The following is a 15,654-nucleotide window of genomic DNA, read 5'->3' as shown; positions in this document are numbered from 1 at the left end:
GGCTGTGGATAAACAAACACGTTCACAAGATCAGAGTCACAAACGAGCATAGAAGAACTTTTCCAATTCCTTTAGTTCAAAATGTCATTTCACCCCTAATAACACTCACCCCTAATAACACTCTGCTTAGAAAAACAAACAAGTCGTAATCATACCTAACTTTCCATTAAATTAAGTGTTTCTATCAACAGTTATGCTTTTCCCCCTTTCCTGTATGTGATGTTTCATGACTATGGATGATGTTCTTTCAAACACGTGACATTCCAGTTCAACTTCAGTGAAAACAGCTGTGGTTCTAAATATTTATAACCTCTGGTAATTTTTCTAAACAAAATTTCTCTGGACATTTAAAAGGAATTACCCAGGCTCATAATAATAATAATATCAGCTATTTGAAACAAGAAAGATGTTCTCCATCAGTGGGGGAAAAAAAAAAATACAATTCCTGGAAATATTTACTTCTGAAAAAAACCCAAAGATATCGTGATTTTGGTAAGTGTTCTTCAAAAAGGAAGAAAAAAATTGACTACTAATTGAAACAAGCTAATGATAAACGAAGACTCCAAGACAAGGCTCTGCAAGCAGCAAGCACTGGGTTTAACCAACGAAAACTCTGTCCCAGTCCTATTTAAAACATCTCAGGATAGCAAATTATCCCATGGCAGATCATTTGCAGTAACTGTCCATGTGCACGTCCTCAGCAGCAGAAAAGGGATCTCACTTTTCTCTTCCAAACTCAAATCACTACCCACAGCCTAAAAGAGCACACGCAGACAATTATCCCCAGGCCTGCAGCACAGCTCACTGGGATCAGGAGCCCTCGCTCCTGCTGCTGAATTTTCTCATCTCTCAGCTTTGAATCTCTGAGAAACTAATTTAAATTAAACAGTGACATCACCACCCAGTATAAATCATTTTGGTACCACTGTAGACAAATTGCTATTACTGTATCAGGACATGCATAAAGGTTTTGTTTAACCACTCTTATAAAAATAAAATCCTGTGTGTGCCACTGTAAATTCACCCTCACAAACATCCATCCATTCAGGGTTCAGTATTGCAAACCTACCAGGACCATTTAAAACATAGACCATTTAAAACTTGTTTTTACCATGCAGGCCTGCAAATTTTGAATATATCTCTTCATTTTTAGTTTTAAATGGGGTATTATTCTCTGGTGCCCCTCTGGACACATATGCTGGACAGGCCACTGGCCCACTGTACCTCCTGACTTTATGGGGCTCAGAATTTTCATTATCAAAGTTTTGGAAGTCCACAATAGGGAGAGGACTGAAAGCATTATGTGGGTACCCACAAGTGTGTCACATTCAGTTCCTGCAGCACTGAAAAGCCTTTTGTTGTAGAGATTTCTTAAGTTAATAATTAAATGGGAAAAAAAATGCAGTTCAAATTATCTTCTGTTTGCTATTTTTTTTTCCTTAGCCTGTCCTGTTATTTCATGAGAAGGTCTCGTATTCTCAGCCACTGCTGCTGGAAAGCAAAGAGCTCAATAACCCAGCTCCACCTGGTGGAGGCTAAATCCAGGCTAGTTTAAATCCAGCATCCCCAAAAGGAGAGACCAGAACTGCAAAAGAACAACCTGGGCAAAAATCACATCAGACCATCCCATCAGGCAGCAGCTTTACCCTCAAAACCTACAGACTTGCACCACTGCACAAGTGTACACCCCATCAGGTATAAAATGGATCCAATGCCTTTCCACACCTTTTAAACCAACTCTTCTATCCTTCAGATGTTTATAGAAGACACATTAATTATTTACCTGGATAATATCTGAGAGCTTATGCAATCCAGATGTATTGATAAATATCCCAGTGCCTGCAGAGAGAAACACACAATTCCTCTTACAATAACAAATATACATCCTCTTGTATTTATCCACATCTTATCTGAGCAGCTGAATACAAAGCCTTGAAAGTACCATCTGAAACAAATAAATGATTTCAAGTTTTTCATCGTTATTCAAGATGCAAGGAGAAACATAAAACTGGCACTGCATGCCAGGAAATTTCAACACATTGGGAAATTGTCCTCTGAGGAAATTACATAAAATTCTTAAGGCTCCTCTAGATTAAAAATTGGATAGGAGCTAATCAAAACCAAGGTAAACACATCTAAACTTTGGTTGCTTTTTTCAAAATCTCACTCATCTTATATTTGTGTCACAGAAAGAAAGAACAGAAAACCAACTAGTTCGTTATGCAGGGAGAAAATTAACCTTTGCTAAAAAAAAAAAAATAAAAACTTGCTAAAACCCTTTGCTCCAGCTATAAATAGCCCTTCCCAATCACCTCTAGTGTGCTTGAAACAGTGATTAGAGGAGCAGCTAAAGGAACACATGAAACACACGGATGGTGGGGGTTTGAGAGCAGAAATGATCAACAGATGCACCTGTCAAAGGGCCTAAAAGGAGGAAGATGCTGGGGAAACAAAAAGGAAGGATAGATGTGTTGTCCTAAGATGCACTTGCAGAACTGACAGTCTGTTCCAGTCCCTTCAATGTTTTTTTCTGAAGAGTCTGCTAGGAAGAACCAAATCATTTTTCTCAGCACACGTAGAAGTTGGAGAATTTTCTTTCCAGAAGGGCAAACTAAGAACAAGATGCTGGCAGACAGTGGAACAGAAGCTTGTTAAATCAAGATAAAACCCCCCCCCACATTATGTGATTCCCAACATTTCTATTTCTTGACTCCATTGCCAGGGAAGAACTCAAGACACTAAAGGGGCCATCAACAAAATGTCAACAAGCTTCACCCCACAATCCACCTGGAGAAAAATAGTGCCTGTGCAAAAATCCTCTATGGATGCACATGGATGCACACACACATATCTTGGCACACACCCAGGTTTTGACACAAAGTGGTTCTTAAAATTACTTCTGTTGCATGAACAGACTAAAAACATGTTTCCAAGCAGAGGACCCTGCTGCAGGTCTTAATAAAAAGACACACGTCCTCACAGTCAGGTTTTAGTTTTTGAAAGGCTTTACAATTTAATTCTGAACAAAGAAGCCTTTCTCCTCCTCTCCCTTAATAATGCAAACTTCCAATCACCTCCACTAGGAAGCCTGAGTGAAACAACTAACAAGTTCATACACTTACGGCCTGAAAGATACTGTAAAATTTGCTCCAGTGACTCCAAGAGGGAGGATTTGGTCTGGAATGTTATTTGAGCCTCTGCAAACAGATCAAAGATGTAGCTGCAATTTACAAAGAGAAAGCAGAAATGGGTAAACACTGTAAAGAATCACATGGACGCAATTACTGCTACTCTTTTGTAACAACAATTTCACCATCAAGCAGCAAAACATGTTTCTGTCTCCATGAGAAAGAAAATTTTACAAGAATTATGCATTTGCTCATAAAGAGAGCGGATAATATTGACCTGACAGAAAGCACACTGACCACACCACTCCCATTTTCCATGATTTTTCTCTCCAACATAGTAATTTAGAAGCGGATTTGCAAGCAATTTCCATGATTATTTTTACAGTGTACAACAGGCATTTTTTTAGGAACAGACTTGCAGAGCTCTGAGGTACCTCAAACAGGTCACTGCAGCGTTGGTGCCTGTGCTTAAATCATGACACAAAATTGAAAGGAGCTTTCTTCCAGCTCAGAATACCCAAGGCATACACACAAATCCACTCTTAAATCACTTGCTTATTAAGTTCCACCAGAAATAATGATTACTACAGACAGGGGATTTAAGGAAACCCAAAGGTGTGAATAAATACTATTCCCAGAAACTAGAATAGTGCTATAGCCCAACAGCTCACCCAGCTCCACCTGGGACTAGAATTTGCTGTACTTTTAACATGTAAACATAATAAAGAGAAAAAAATTTACCTTCCCTCTTTGGTGACTCCATTACCATTCGGCAGCAGCTCCACTGCATCAATAGCACTTTCCAGCTGAAGAAGAATTTCTTTAAGAGAATCAAGAGGGAAAAGGTCAGGGTGCACAGAAACTCACTTCTGGGACATGTTTAAGCCTCTTTTTCAAATTTAATTTATTGCAAAGGCTGTCACCAAAATAAATTAAAATTATCAAAACCAATTTCCTAGGTATCATCTTTAAATATTCATATTCAACTTTAAGAACTTCCACGACCTCAATTCCTAGATGAAGCTTATGTCATCAGCTAAATGTTAAACTCTTCTTTATAGACAGGGAAAGTTGGTTTTGGAAATGCTTTGTAAATATGAGATATCTCAAGCTCTTGCTGTTAACTTCAGGTAGCATCATGTTGTTCCAGCAGAATGATGCAACTAAAGTAATTCCAGGATCGGAAAACAAGGGAATTTCTAGCAAAGAAGGAAGCAATGCATTCATCTGCCAAACCTCTCTTCCTGAGAAAAAATTTGCTAAACACTTCACAAAATTCTTGGAACAAGCCAGACAACTTGAGCTTCCATGAATGTCTCAGTCAGAAGCAAGGTCTATGGAAATGCTACATGAGCTTGATTTATAGTTGCTGGCTTTTTGAGCCTGTGCTTTCAACAACACAAGATATAAGCTTACTCTTGATCTTTGCTATATCTTCGAGTTCCATGTTCAGTCCTGTTGAAGAAAGGAAAGATTTCTAAGAGGTTGTTTCACACCTATTTCGTTCCCAGTTGCTTTATGCCTTTTCAGAAATTTACAACTACAAAGGCTAGAACTGTGTGTATGGAAGGACACCTTCTGTGTTCCCCTCCCTGTCATTTCCCACCACCCCCCAAGTCACATTAGTTTGATCAAATCTTTCCGTGTCTGGCAGCAACTACGAATTAACAGTAATTTATCTACTAACGAGGGCACAAATTTCCCAGAAACTGTCCACAGAAGTCATTTTCCAGTTCTTGGTAGTGGCAGCCTATAACCCCAGAGGAACAGCGATTTGTGGCTGCCAAACCCACCTGAAGTGGCCAACTCCATGTTGAATTCAGCATTGATTTCGTTCTGTTGGACCACTTTGGCTTGTTCCTCCAGGACCACATTTATGGCATCGATCGCCGAGGCCAAATCATAGGGAGTCAGGTCGAAAGAAGACGATTCCTCACACAACTTCTCCTAAAATACAAGCAGTGGAAGAATTTTTCTGACTGCTCTGTGTGCTGTTTGCTCAGGCAGTTTCAGAGATGATGAAGTCCAGATGACCAGGGCTTGATCTCATTTCTGATCTCCAGCTCAGGCCACAGGATATTTTACAAGCACCTGAAGACTCTGACTTTTACTAAGTATCCTTTTTTTTTTTCTGAAATGTAGAACAGATTTTGCCTCTTCCATATTATTAACATTCTACAGAGTGCAGACAGTAATTGTGCGATGACAAACTGTTCGGAGAGGAAATTTTTTACTTAAGAGAATCACTTTGTCCTTCAAAAAAGCTACTTCTGGTCCCTCTCACACTCTTAGGAAATAATTTTATCCCTATATTCACCCATATGAAGACACGGTCCTTGCCCCTCTTCATTTTGCAGAGATGAGGGTGTGGAGAATAAAGGGAAGGGCCACCATGAAAAAGAAAACAAAACCAAAAAACACAGCAAAAGGAGCATTATTCCTACGTAAATCTTGGGCCAAAACGTACGGCAGAATAAATAAATACTATTAAAGAAAAGGAAGGAAACACACTAACTTTCTATTAAAAAAACGGTTTAAACACTCTTAACTGGCAAATTTGACAAAACCCTCCCTGACTTTAAAAATTAAGTCACAGACAGTTCTGCCAGAAATTTTCATTCACAAAAAGAATCATTTTACCCGAAGAACAAAGATCAATTGTAAGGCCTAACCTACACAAAAACTTGACTGCAATAGCTATGAAGAAACCAGTTATAAAGAAAAAGAAAAAAGCTGAGCTAGCTGCATATGTAAACAACCTAATCAGAAATAAATCAATTTCATTTCAGGGTAATCACTAAGTTTCCACATCTTAACCTGGAGTACCATCAGAGAACTATTGCAAAACGAGTAGCTGTTCTAGTTAACTTCTGCGTGCAGGCAATTCAATTAGCACTTTTAAACACTACAAAGGGGAGGGGGGGGAAATCCAACCCCCAAACAACTATGTCTGGATTTCCATCCATTTTTCAACAGAAAAATCGATATTCTGGTGAAAGGAGCAAATACTGAATGCAACTATGCAACACTCTCTAGTGAAGCAGAGCAGACTTTCGTGTGGATGTTTACTGAAAGGATACATGCAATCAGACCAGAAACCACAGCTGCTCAGCAGAAATCCCACTGGGAGGCCCTTCATGTGGCAGAAAAAGGGACATATTTCAAATGTTCCTTTGCATTTAGGCAAAGGGCTGAAGTTTTTGAGCCAGTTAGAAGAAGAACTCGTAACTCAGCACTATTTATTTTTTCTCGTTTTCCTTTATGAGTGAAGACATGGAAATAATTACAAGAGCCATGTTTGCCATCTACTGCACTTGGGGGAGCTGATGCAGCTGAGCTTCAAGATTGGATCTTTTGTGATTTCTCAGACCCTGGAAGAGAAGCCTCCAAGAAAATAAGTACCTCATAAATTTGGAGATGCACCTTTCAGAAAGAAGCTATCACCTTGTAAAAAATCAGCAGTGTCAAAGGAATGTAACTTAAATTACAAACTTTTACCTGTCATGAAAACGAGAAATGTTTGCGATAATGAATATCAAAACCACACATCTGAGTACAGATTTTACAGCTGTTTGTAATTGGGCACAGGTCTATTCTCCCTTTGGATGAAAAATGGCAACAGAGCAGAATAACTTACCACATTGTGAGCTTCATCAAGTATTACCACAGTCCCCTTCAGGTCTAAGTTGTGAGCTTTCCGACTCTAAGGACAAAAAAAAGAGAACAAGGGAATGGACAAGAAGGCCTCTGAGAAATATGGATTTGATTGGCTGGGAAACTGGATTATGAGATACATTTGGGTTTTCACGTCCTTTGAAGTTGGGTTGGTTCTTCCCTTTGGAAAAAAAACAGCAAGTGAAGGCTGTGGCTATTCCATACAAGAAACCACGGAATCACTTTCTCTGGAAATGAAGGTGTTAAAATGCATCATGTAACAGTTTGCAGAGGTTACAGCCTGTTATAAACAAAAAGCCCCAGATGTACCATACTGGGATGCACAAGTTTATCAGAATTCATTTCAGTCACTATTTTTGGCCACAGGAGCGGGGTGTGAAGCAGGGCATTTGTCTTGTATTTACAAATTTTGTTGTCTTTGCAAGAAGTGGATACTCTGAAAACAGCCCCCACCAGTACCACACCATGCAGCCTCACTTCACGGTGCTTCTTTGCTGACGGTGCTTATAATATTTTTTAAATTTAGTTTTTAATTTATTAAGCATTTGGGCCTTCTGCAGCAGTGGAGTGTACTCTGGGTTTTGCTATGATTCGTGAATTACTCCAAGTTGCATGGAGATGTCAGCACGTTTGCTTCCTGGACAGAGTTTTCAGAGGTTTCATTTTCTATCTGTGAAACATGGACAACTTACTACAACAGTTCTGTACACAAAGGCAAAAATTATTTCCAAGGGATATGTCCAGTTTCTACTGAAGCTGCTGCAGAAACCAAAATGTCTCAGGATAGATGCAAAAATACTGCACAGTGTGAGACTGGAGGTTTGTGTCCAGCAGGTGAATATTCCCAGCCAGAAGGGCACCACACTCCACAAAGCTAATTCTAAAAAAAACGGAAACATCTCAAACAAACAAACAAAAAACAAACAGAAGCACAACTGTATTTAAAAGCAAAGATATATGTTACCTTTGAGTCTAGTAAATAGTTGTAAGGCATAAAAATGATGTCTGCTTGCTGCTTCAGGCTTCGAGAGAGATAATAAGGACAAGCTCTGTTTAAAAAAAAAGTAATCCTAACTATAATATTTGCAGGAATGTTAAGATTGCATTCAACATTCATGAAGTGTGATATACAAAGGTAATAATAGGAGTGAGCAGAAAACTAGTTTTCATTATTTTCACAAGTCAGGGGGAGGAAGGTCAGAGGGGATCCTTCACCTGTGCTTGTTTCCATTTTTAACCAAGTCTTCGATATCCATGATGGGTTCAATCAGTTCTTTCTCTGTACTCTTTTCTGCAAAACATGGCATTAAAACCACCAGCTTAGGTAAAGGTGTCACACAAAGACTTGTTGTTAATCTGATCATCACACCTACCTGCTGATATTTCATTCTTGAAAGACAATAACACAGAGCAAAACAAACACACACACACACACAGAGGTAGATTCTGCCAACTCTTCCAAACTTCTCTACCTGCCTAGCAAACCTCCCCCTCTCCAGAAAATGGGGCTTTGCTCCCAGGTGAAGTAAAGATGAGCCCAACTCACCTTCCACATTGTTATAGAAGTGACAAGCACGAGCCATCACTTTCATTCTGCACATGTAGATCTGTAAAACAAAGTCTGTTTTAGCCCAGTGTGGCACAGCTTGTGAAGCACTTAAAAGCAGTGCTTAAGACACCAGTTCTCTCTAACACCAGCTAATGAATAAATGCTGATTGCAGTTCTTCAGTTTTAAAATCACGTGTCCCCTCTGGCCACATTACAAGTCAGGCCCTCTTTTTTTTTTTTTGCATCACAGAACACTCAGATGCTCTGAGACAATTTTGCTATGTTTTCCCATTAGTACTTTTCAAAACTGTTAATCCTTGATGCTGCAAAAATAAGAGGTGAATCAATAACTGAAGCACTGTTTTTAAATTATTATCACTCTTGGCAAACACTTAAAAAGGCAGGTCAGAAAGTAAAGTACAAAATGTCAACTGTCACGTTCTACACAGTGACATCTGTGATTCTGTGATCCTTCCCTGGAGGGAAAACGCCACCAGAGACTCAGAATCACAATCTGCACTCACAAAACTAGAAACTAAAAGTTCCTCAAACCACATTTACAACTATTGTGTTTCCCTACTGCCCCCAGTAGTTTAAATAATGTCAGAGTGAAGAATGACACACAAATGACACAAAAGCCTCCTCTCCAGGCTCTGATCTCACCTGCATGTGGTTGCTCTCCTGTCTTTTCACTTCAGGATGGATGCAAAGCTGCTCTCTGGATCCCAACACACAGATCTTTGGCCTGTTCAAACAGGATACACAGAAATGATGTTAAAAATAAGGCAAGAAAGAAGAACAGAGTTGTAAGTGTCGAGATTCAATGAATCACGAGCAAAAGATTCAGGAGAAACAGATGAGGCCAAAACAAGGGTAAAAACCAGACCAAGAAAATTAGTCTGCCTGCAACTACTGCATGTTATTTGGCTTTCTGGCACTGCATTTCTGTAGTAGCAGAGGGTGTTAATAAGCAGCAGCAGCTCACAGCAGAAAGCAACAGCAGCATCTTACACCATCCACCACAAAATCTGGGTTCTGTTATGACAGTTCAGCCCAGTCAGCTGGGCCTGTCATCCATTACAAGATATTCCAAGCTGGTGGGGATGTTCAGAGCAAGGTTGTGACAGAACTGATGCATACAAACATTCACTTTTTTTTTTTTTTTCTTAATACAAGGTTGTAACTTTACAAGAACTATATAATCAGATGACTACTGCCTGTCCAAAGAGCCAGGCCACACACTGGTATGTCAACAGCTGAAAAGTGTGACAGGCATTGGTATAACAAACCCACAAAGCTCTTCAGAGATTTACATCAGCCTGAGGAATTCAGCTTGGTAACAGCTTCCCACTGCCTTAAAAAAAATGCCTCAGGGAAAATATAAAGAAAGGGAATTAAAAAGGGTGATTTTATAAGTAAATGTGCCAAGTGAAGAATCAAAACCATACTAAATTCAGAAAATTCTATGGTTGAAGAAGATAAGGGAAGTTGTAGAGTATTAAAATAAACCAGACCCAACAACAATGAAATCCAGGTTCTGTTCATGCACAGTAAGGGAATGAAATTTCTCTGGATAAAGCTTTTTATAAATCCATCTACAGAAGTTCAAACAATAACCACATCAGATGGGTTTGTCCACCTTCTCTTTGAATGGCAACACTACCCTAAATCATACTTGCCTGTAGACTGTGTTCTTCAACTCATTAATGACTTGTGTAAGCTGGGAGTGAGTTCTGGAGGCATAAATTATTTTCGGAATGTCAGTGTAATAGGCTGCCAAACAGAAGAGGAAGAAAGCAGAAAAACATTAAGAGCAGGGACAGAAGAACTAGGGGATATTCTTAGCCTCTTTCCCCAGCTGGTACTATGGTAACAGTTTGCCTTGCAGAGACAGCAGGAAATTCTGTCATCTAACAATTCACACCCACCAGACGAGCTAAACGTGAAAGAGCGAAACTCAAAAAGTTGCTCAACAACAGCTCCGTAACATAATCACGTAATTACTACAAAAAACAGACAAAAGCAAGTGCTGGTTGACACCCCTGAGGGCAGAGGAGATGGTACTCACTGGGGACATTGCCATCCGTGGCAGCAGAGCCCCAGGAGGACAGGGGTCTGTCGGGGAACAGCTCCACCCCGTGCATCCGCTGAGCGATCTTGCGGGCCGAGATGGTGTCCTTGAAGTGCTCCCGCCAAGCCAGGGTGGAACACAGCAGGCACAGGGTCTTCCCCGTGCCTGTGGGGCTCTCCAAAATGCCATTCACCTTCTTTATTGGAGAGAAATAAAATAACGTGAGGGAATGAGTGAGCGATTTGGAGGTTCAGCTAGAACGGGTCTGCATGTTCTCTGCAAAGAGCAAACGCCAGCTGGCAGCCAAGGAACACACACACACACACACACAGGGTCATCATCAATGCACGACCTGTAGGACCCTCTAATCAACTTAATGAGGCCCAATTAAAAACCCAGAGCTGGCCAGCATCCTTCATTTAGCAGAGGAGTTCAGTTCTCCATTCTCAGAGCAGCTGGGGTGTGTCACCAGCAGCCAAGGACAAGCTGCATGAATACAAGCACTACTTGCTCAGTTTTAATTCCTTTTCCCAATTTAGGCTGGAACATCCTATTTATATTTCTATTGACTGTCACCTGCCCCCTGGGTTTTCAATAACCACAGAGTAAAATAAAAAATACAAGTAAAGGTCAGATAAAACTTAGGAAAGGCAGCAAATAGACAACCTTGAATTGTGGAACTCGAATCATGTCAACCTCTTCTTAGAGAAATCATTTTTTACAGTTAGTTAACAAATCAAATTGCCCCCAGGGAGGCAGCACTGACCCACCTTCTGCAGGCACTCCAGCACCTTGGCCATGTAGGCTTCCTGGCATGGGTAGGGCTGGAAAGGGAAATCCACTGTGATGCCGTTCAGAGTGATCCTGGGCATGGTCCTGAGAGGTGCCTGCAAGAAAACACAGGCTGTGACTGACTGTGCTGCCACGGTGTTATCAGTGATAGAACCACAGAATGGTTTGGGTTGGAAGGGACCTTAAAGCTTATCTCACTCCAACCCCCTGGCACAGGCAGGGACACCTTCCTCTAGACCAGGTTGCTCCAAGCCCCATCCAACCTGGCCTTGGACACTTCCAGGGACGGGGCAGCCACAGCTTCTCTGGGCAACCTGTGCCAGGGCCTCCCCACCCTCGCAGGGAACAATTCCTTCCTAATACCCAATCTAACCCTTCTCTCTATCAGTGCGAGTCCATTCCCCCTTGCCCTGTCCCTCCAGACCCCTGCGAACAGGCTCCCTCCACCTTTCCTGTCGGCCCCTCCAGGCACTGGAAGAACAACCAGGTTGGGATGGGGCGGTACCGGCGGGAGGCACAGGGGCACTCGGGGCCCGGGTTCCCACGTTCCCGCTCCCCTCCACCCTCTCTGGCCCATGTTCCGGTACTCCCATATTCCCCCTTCCCCCTATTCCCGTGTCCCGGTATTCCCACCCTCCCCCATTCCCATACTCCCGTAACCCGGTATTCCCACACTCCCCCATTCCCGTGTCCCGTTATTCCCCCATTTTCCCCCATTATTCCCCCGTTATTCCCGCACCTCCCGCTCCGCCGTTCGCAATCCCCGCGCCCGCGTCACGTGGACACCCCACTCCGCGCGCGACTTCCGGCTGGCGCTCTCGCGAGAGCAGCGCCGTTGCCCCGGTAACGGCCCGGGGAGGAGGCGGCCATGGCGGCCCCGGCCCGGGGCGGGTCCCGGGGGATCCCGGGCTGAGGGGTCGGGGAGCGAGCGCGGCCCGGGGGCTTGTGCCGTGACCCTTAAGGGGCCCCAGGCGGGAACAGTCCAAGCCTGGTGGGGTTTGGGCCCTGCCGCACCCGAGGGAAGCGGGCCCCGCACCCCCGACAGGTGGTTCAGCCGGAGGGTCCCGCAGCCGCTGGTCCCGGGGCGTTGGCCAATGGTGGGCCCCGGAGAGGCAGAAATCGGCTGTTGGGTCTCTAAAAGCCGCATTTCCGAGGCCTGGCAGCCCCGCGCGGGTTCCCCCGCACAAACTGGCGCTGCTGCCCTTTTTAAGGGCTCGGGAGCTGTGGCGGGCGCTGCCCTCGGCCGGGCGGTGTCCGGGCTGTGCTCCGTGCCGGGCGGTGCTGCGGGGAGGACAGGGCAGAACGTGAGAAGAGGCTTTGTGGCAGCCTCAGCCTTTAGGGTGGGAGGGGTTCTGTCGCTCTGCGTCGAGCCCTGTGGCTCCTGCCTCAGGAGCGGTAATGAATTCTGACGGCTCTCTTTTGTTAGGGGTGAACGTGCCGCTCCTTTGTTCCCGGCCTTTCTTCGGCGCAGTGCTCCCACCCTGTCACTGTGTCCATGGAACGGCTCCGTCGGCATTCCAGGTGCTCAAGCCGAGGCTCGGTTCCACACGTGTGTGCTTACAGGGAACTGCTCTGGATTGATGGATTACCCAGTTTTTAAGACCCGGGTGTTTTAACAAGTCATGGTTTACCTGGACCCCCCAAATTTTGCAAAAACTGTATTTTATGCAGTTAAATGAGGGAGAAGGCAAGAATAAAATATTTTACACACTTCTCTGTGCTTTCTTGCTGCATCTCACGCTGTCAGATGGTCACTGGGTAGATGCAGAACAGGATGTGTCTTCTTTATTGTAACTTCAAAATTCTTTATCCCTAGCCAGCTGCACAGTTTGTTTGTGTGTAGAAGTTCTGATATTAAAAGGAACAGAAATCTTTATGTAAATTAAACATTGTGTGATCTGTGCTGTTCCCAAACTCTGGTACCTTCTCTCTCTTGTTGCTGGGTTAGGGGGGCTCGTGGGTGTTGCTGTTTTGGTTAACAGCCTTTAAACTCTGTGAGCTGAACTTCCCTGGATTATAAACTGCCTTTAATTAAAGGGAGCGGTCTGGATTATAAATTGTCTTTAATTTTGGGAATGGGCTGGAGAGCACAGAGTTATGCCTTTGGATCTTCCTGGCGCTCCACGCAAAATGCAACGTCTGGTTTTGCTCGTGTTTCTGACTGTGAGCTCTTCAATATGATACCTGCCATGCAAGGTGAAGCTACAAAAGGAATTACTTGTAGAGTAAAATGAGAGTGTTGGATAACCTGTGGGGAGAATAAAGGTTTGAAACTCCTCATAAATACGTGGAACACCGTGTTGTTATTTCCTGTAAACACATCCTTCCTACGTGGAGGAGCAGTGCCAGCTGTGCACCAAAGGAGATTATTTCCCCCCTGTTTAGGAGCTGTTGGTTGCAGCGGCGTTACCTGCTGGGAGAGAAGGGCTGGAAGGCGCCCAGCCCAGAGGAGGAGTGTGACTCAGCAGGTGCCCAGCAAAACATGACTCAGCTCCCGCTGGCTCCTCTGCACCAGTGACCCCACCTGACCAGGCTGCAGCCAGGCTGCCTCCAGCACTGCTGCACCGGCTTCTTCTAAAAACAGAGCAGAGGGAACGGGGGGGTTGTAAATTTAAAGGGAAATATTTATTTCTCGTTCAGGTTGCGGAGGGTTTGGTGGAGCTGCGGCGTCTGTGTCGGGGTACGGGGATGGTAAATGAAGGTGTTGTCTTACACTGGATTGTCATCCTGGTGTTTGGCTCCCTGGGGTAAACCCTTACAAAGCAGGAGTTTGGAGAGGGAGGAGAGGTTTCCAAAATGTGGGTTGTGTGACAGTCCGGCCCCTCACCTGGAACAGCCTCTCCCTGCCAGCCCAGGCAGAGGGAACCAGCCCATCTCCTCTCATTAGTGACTGGGGGAAGACCTTGGCTGAACTATTTTCCATTTTCAAGGGGAAAAAAAAATACACAAAATATAAACCTTGGATAAGATGATCCTTAACCTCTGTGGGGAAGTCGCTGAACCACATCATGGGGAGCTGGAAAGGAGAACACTCATGCTATGAAGAAATGCAAAGGGAATAATGGTCATGCTTGTTCAGAGGCTGCCTAGGCAGCCTCTCTTGCCAGATGAGATCCAGATGCTCCCAGATGAGCAGGAATCTTCAGGAATGGGACAAAAGAATTCGTAGAGCCACGAGGACCTCCTGTGAAACTCCTGTGTTTGGCATGAAGGTTATTTTCATCCTTTCAGACAGGAGAGCATTAAGTCACCAGTCATTGTCCTGAGATGTGATGGTTCCCATAACAACAAGCTAAAATTTTTGCTTGTCCCAAAATTATTTGATTCCTTTGAATCCTGGTAATCCAGAGCCTTTCTATCTCTCTCCTGTTGGGAAACAGCTTTCCACCCTGACCCTCCAAATTGTTTGTTCACCATTTCTCACACGGTGTATTCCAGCAGGACACGTGCCATGACACCTTGAAAACCTTCTCTTCCCTTTCCTCAATAAAAGGAATAAAAGGTGTACAGGATTGATGTCCAGAATGTCACAAGAGGTAGCCAGACCCTTTTGGGAATGCTGGGTACATCAAAGGCAGAGCTCATCCTGAACAGAGCTGGGAACTTATTCCAGCAGTCAGGTGCCTGGGATGGCTGCCTTCCTCTAATCATGCCAAAGATGTTTTTGAAACACACACAAGATAACAGGTGAAGCCCTAGAGATTCAATCCAAGGAGAAAGTAGAGGGAGTTGAAACTACAAAATAAACCTTGGACAGAAGAGGAAGCAGTTAAAGGTCATAGAAAATCTCCTGTTGCAAACACACTTTAAGAATATGTGGGTTAATTTTATTCTGAATTAGACTTATTTTCTGTAATTTTTATTTTTGTTTTTAAATGCAATACTGAAGGAATAGGACACTTGGGGATTGGGGGAAAAATGGGAAAAAAGGAAAATCTCTGGTTTTTTTAATTGAACTTATTTGGCACTGCCTGTGGCTTCTGCCCCTGACCAAGCCAGAGCACTGGCAGCTATTCCAACAACCTGTAGTTCCCTGCAGCAGCTGGAATTGTTTGGGAGTGTCTGCATTGCAGCGTGCTGGGAGATGTGTGGGTTTGGGAGGGTTCCCTGCTCCCAAATGTGTGTGTGATGCTCTAAAATCACAGGAGCATTGGCCCCTAGCAACAGCCACAAATGGAAATGATAGAAATGATAGAGAACAGAGAGCAAATGACAAGAAAAGAGGTCCTGCTGCTTGGGGTGGGGAAGAAACCTGGAGAATTCTCATTGAAATGAGAAGGCTCCATTCTGCTCTTCCTCCTCTACTTTTACAGCAGTTTCCTCCCCAGACTGCAGCTCCTTTAGTGCCTCAGTGCTGGTGCAAAAAAAAAACAAAACAAAACCCATGCCTAAAAACCTGTCTGGGATCCTTGTCCCTTTGCTGTTTGCCTAAAGCTGCT

The 15,654-nt window shown here is 43.6% G+C and overlaps 1 protein-coding gene across 4 annotated transcripts in view; it reads right to left on the bottom strand.

The window, feature by feature from the left end:
* RTEL1 (regulator of telomere elongation helicase 1) overlaps positions 1 to 12,002 on the bottom strand; it is a 42,684-nt gene extending 30,682 nt beyond the window's left edge. For all 4 annotated transcript variants that reach the window (XR_003573249.1, XM_027901837.1, XM_027901839.1 and 1 more), the window contains exons 1-14: positions 11,955 to 12,002; positions 11,194 to 11,310; positions 10,421 to 10,619; positions 10,032 to 10,125; positions 9,016 to 9,097; positions 8,350 to 8,410; positions 8,019 to 8,094; positions 7,768 to 7,852; positions 6,766 to 6,831; positions 4,922 to 5,075; positions 4,545 to 4,583; positions 3,870 to 3,948; positions 3,123 to 3,220; positions 1,784 to 1,839 (exon numbers count right to left, since the gene is read on the bottom strand). Coding sequence is in view for 3 of the 4 variants with exons in the window: in XM_027901837.1 (XP_027757638.1) it covers positions 1,784 to 1,839; positions 3,123 to 3,220; positions 3,870 to 3,948; positions 4,545 to 4,583; positions 4,922 to 5,075; positions 6,766 to 6,831; positions 7,768 to 7,852; positions 8,019 to 8,094; positions 8,350 to 8,410; positions 9,016 to 9,097; positions 10,032 to 10,125; positions 10,421 to 10,619; positions 11,194 to 11,295 (1,191 nt within the window). In the remaining variant the exon portion in view is untranslated. The remainder of the gene's footprint in view (positions 1 to 1,783; positions 1,840 to 3,122; positions 3,221 to 3,869; positions 3,949 to 4,544; positions 4,584 to 4,921; positions 5,076 to 6,765; positions 6,832 to 7,767; positions 7,853 to 8,018; positions 8,095 to 8,349; positions 8,411 to 9,015; positions 9,098 to 10,031; positions 10,126 to 10,420; positions 10,620 to 11,193; positions 11,311 to 11,954) is intronic.
* Positions 12,003 to 15,654: the final 3,652 nt, after the last annotated feature.

This window comes from Empidonax traillii, unplaced genomic scaffold (assembly GCF_003031625.1).
Source record: "Empidonax traillii isolate 1590-97213 ecotype Southwest subspecies unplaced genomic scaffold, ASM303162v1 scaffold816:size509043, whole genome shotgun sequence".
Lineage (NCBI taxonomy): Eukaryota > Metazoa > Chordata > Aves > Passeriformes > Tyrannidae > Empidonax > Empidonax traillii.
The sequence above is the reverse complement of the archived record's forward strand: the minus strand, read 5'-3'. Positions and strand labels throughout refer to the sequence as shown.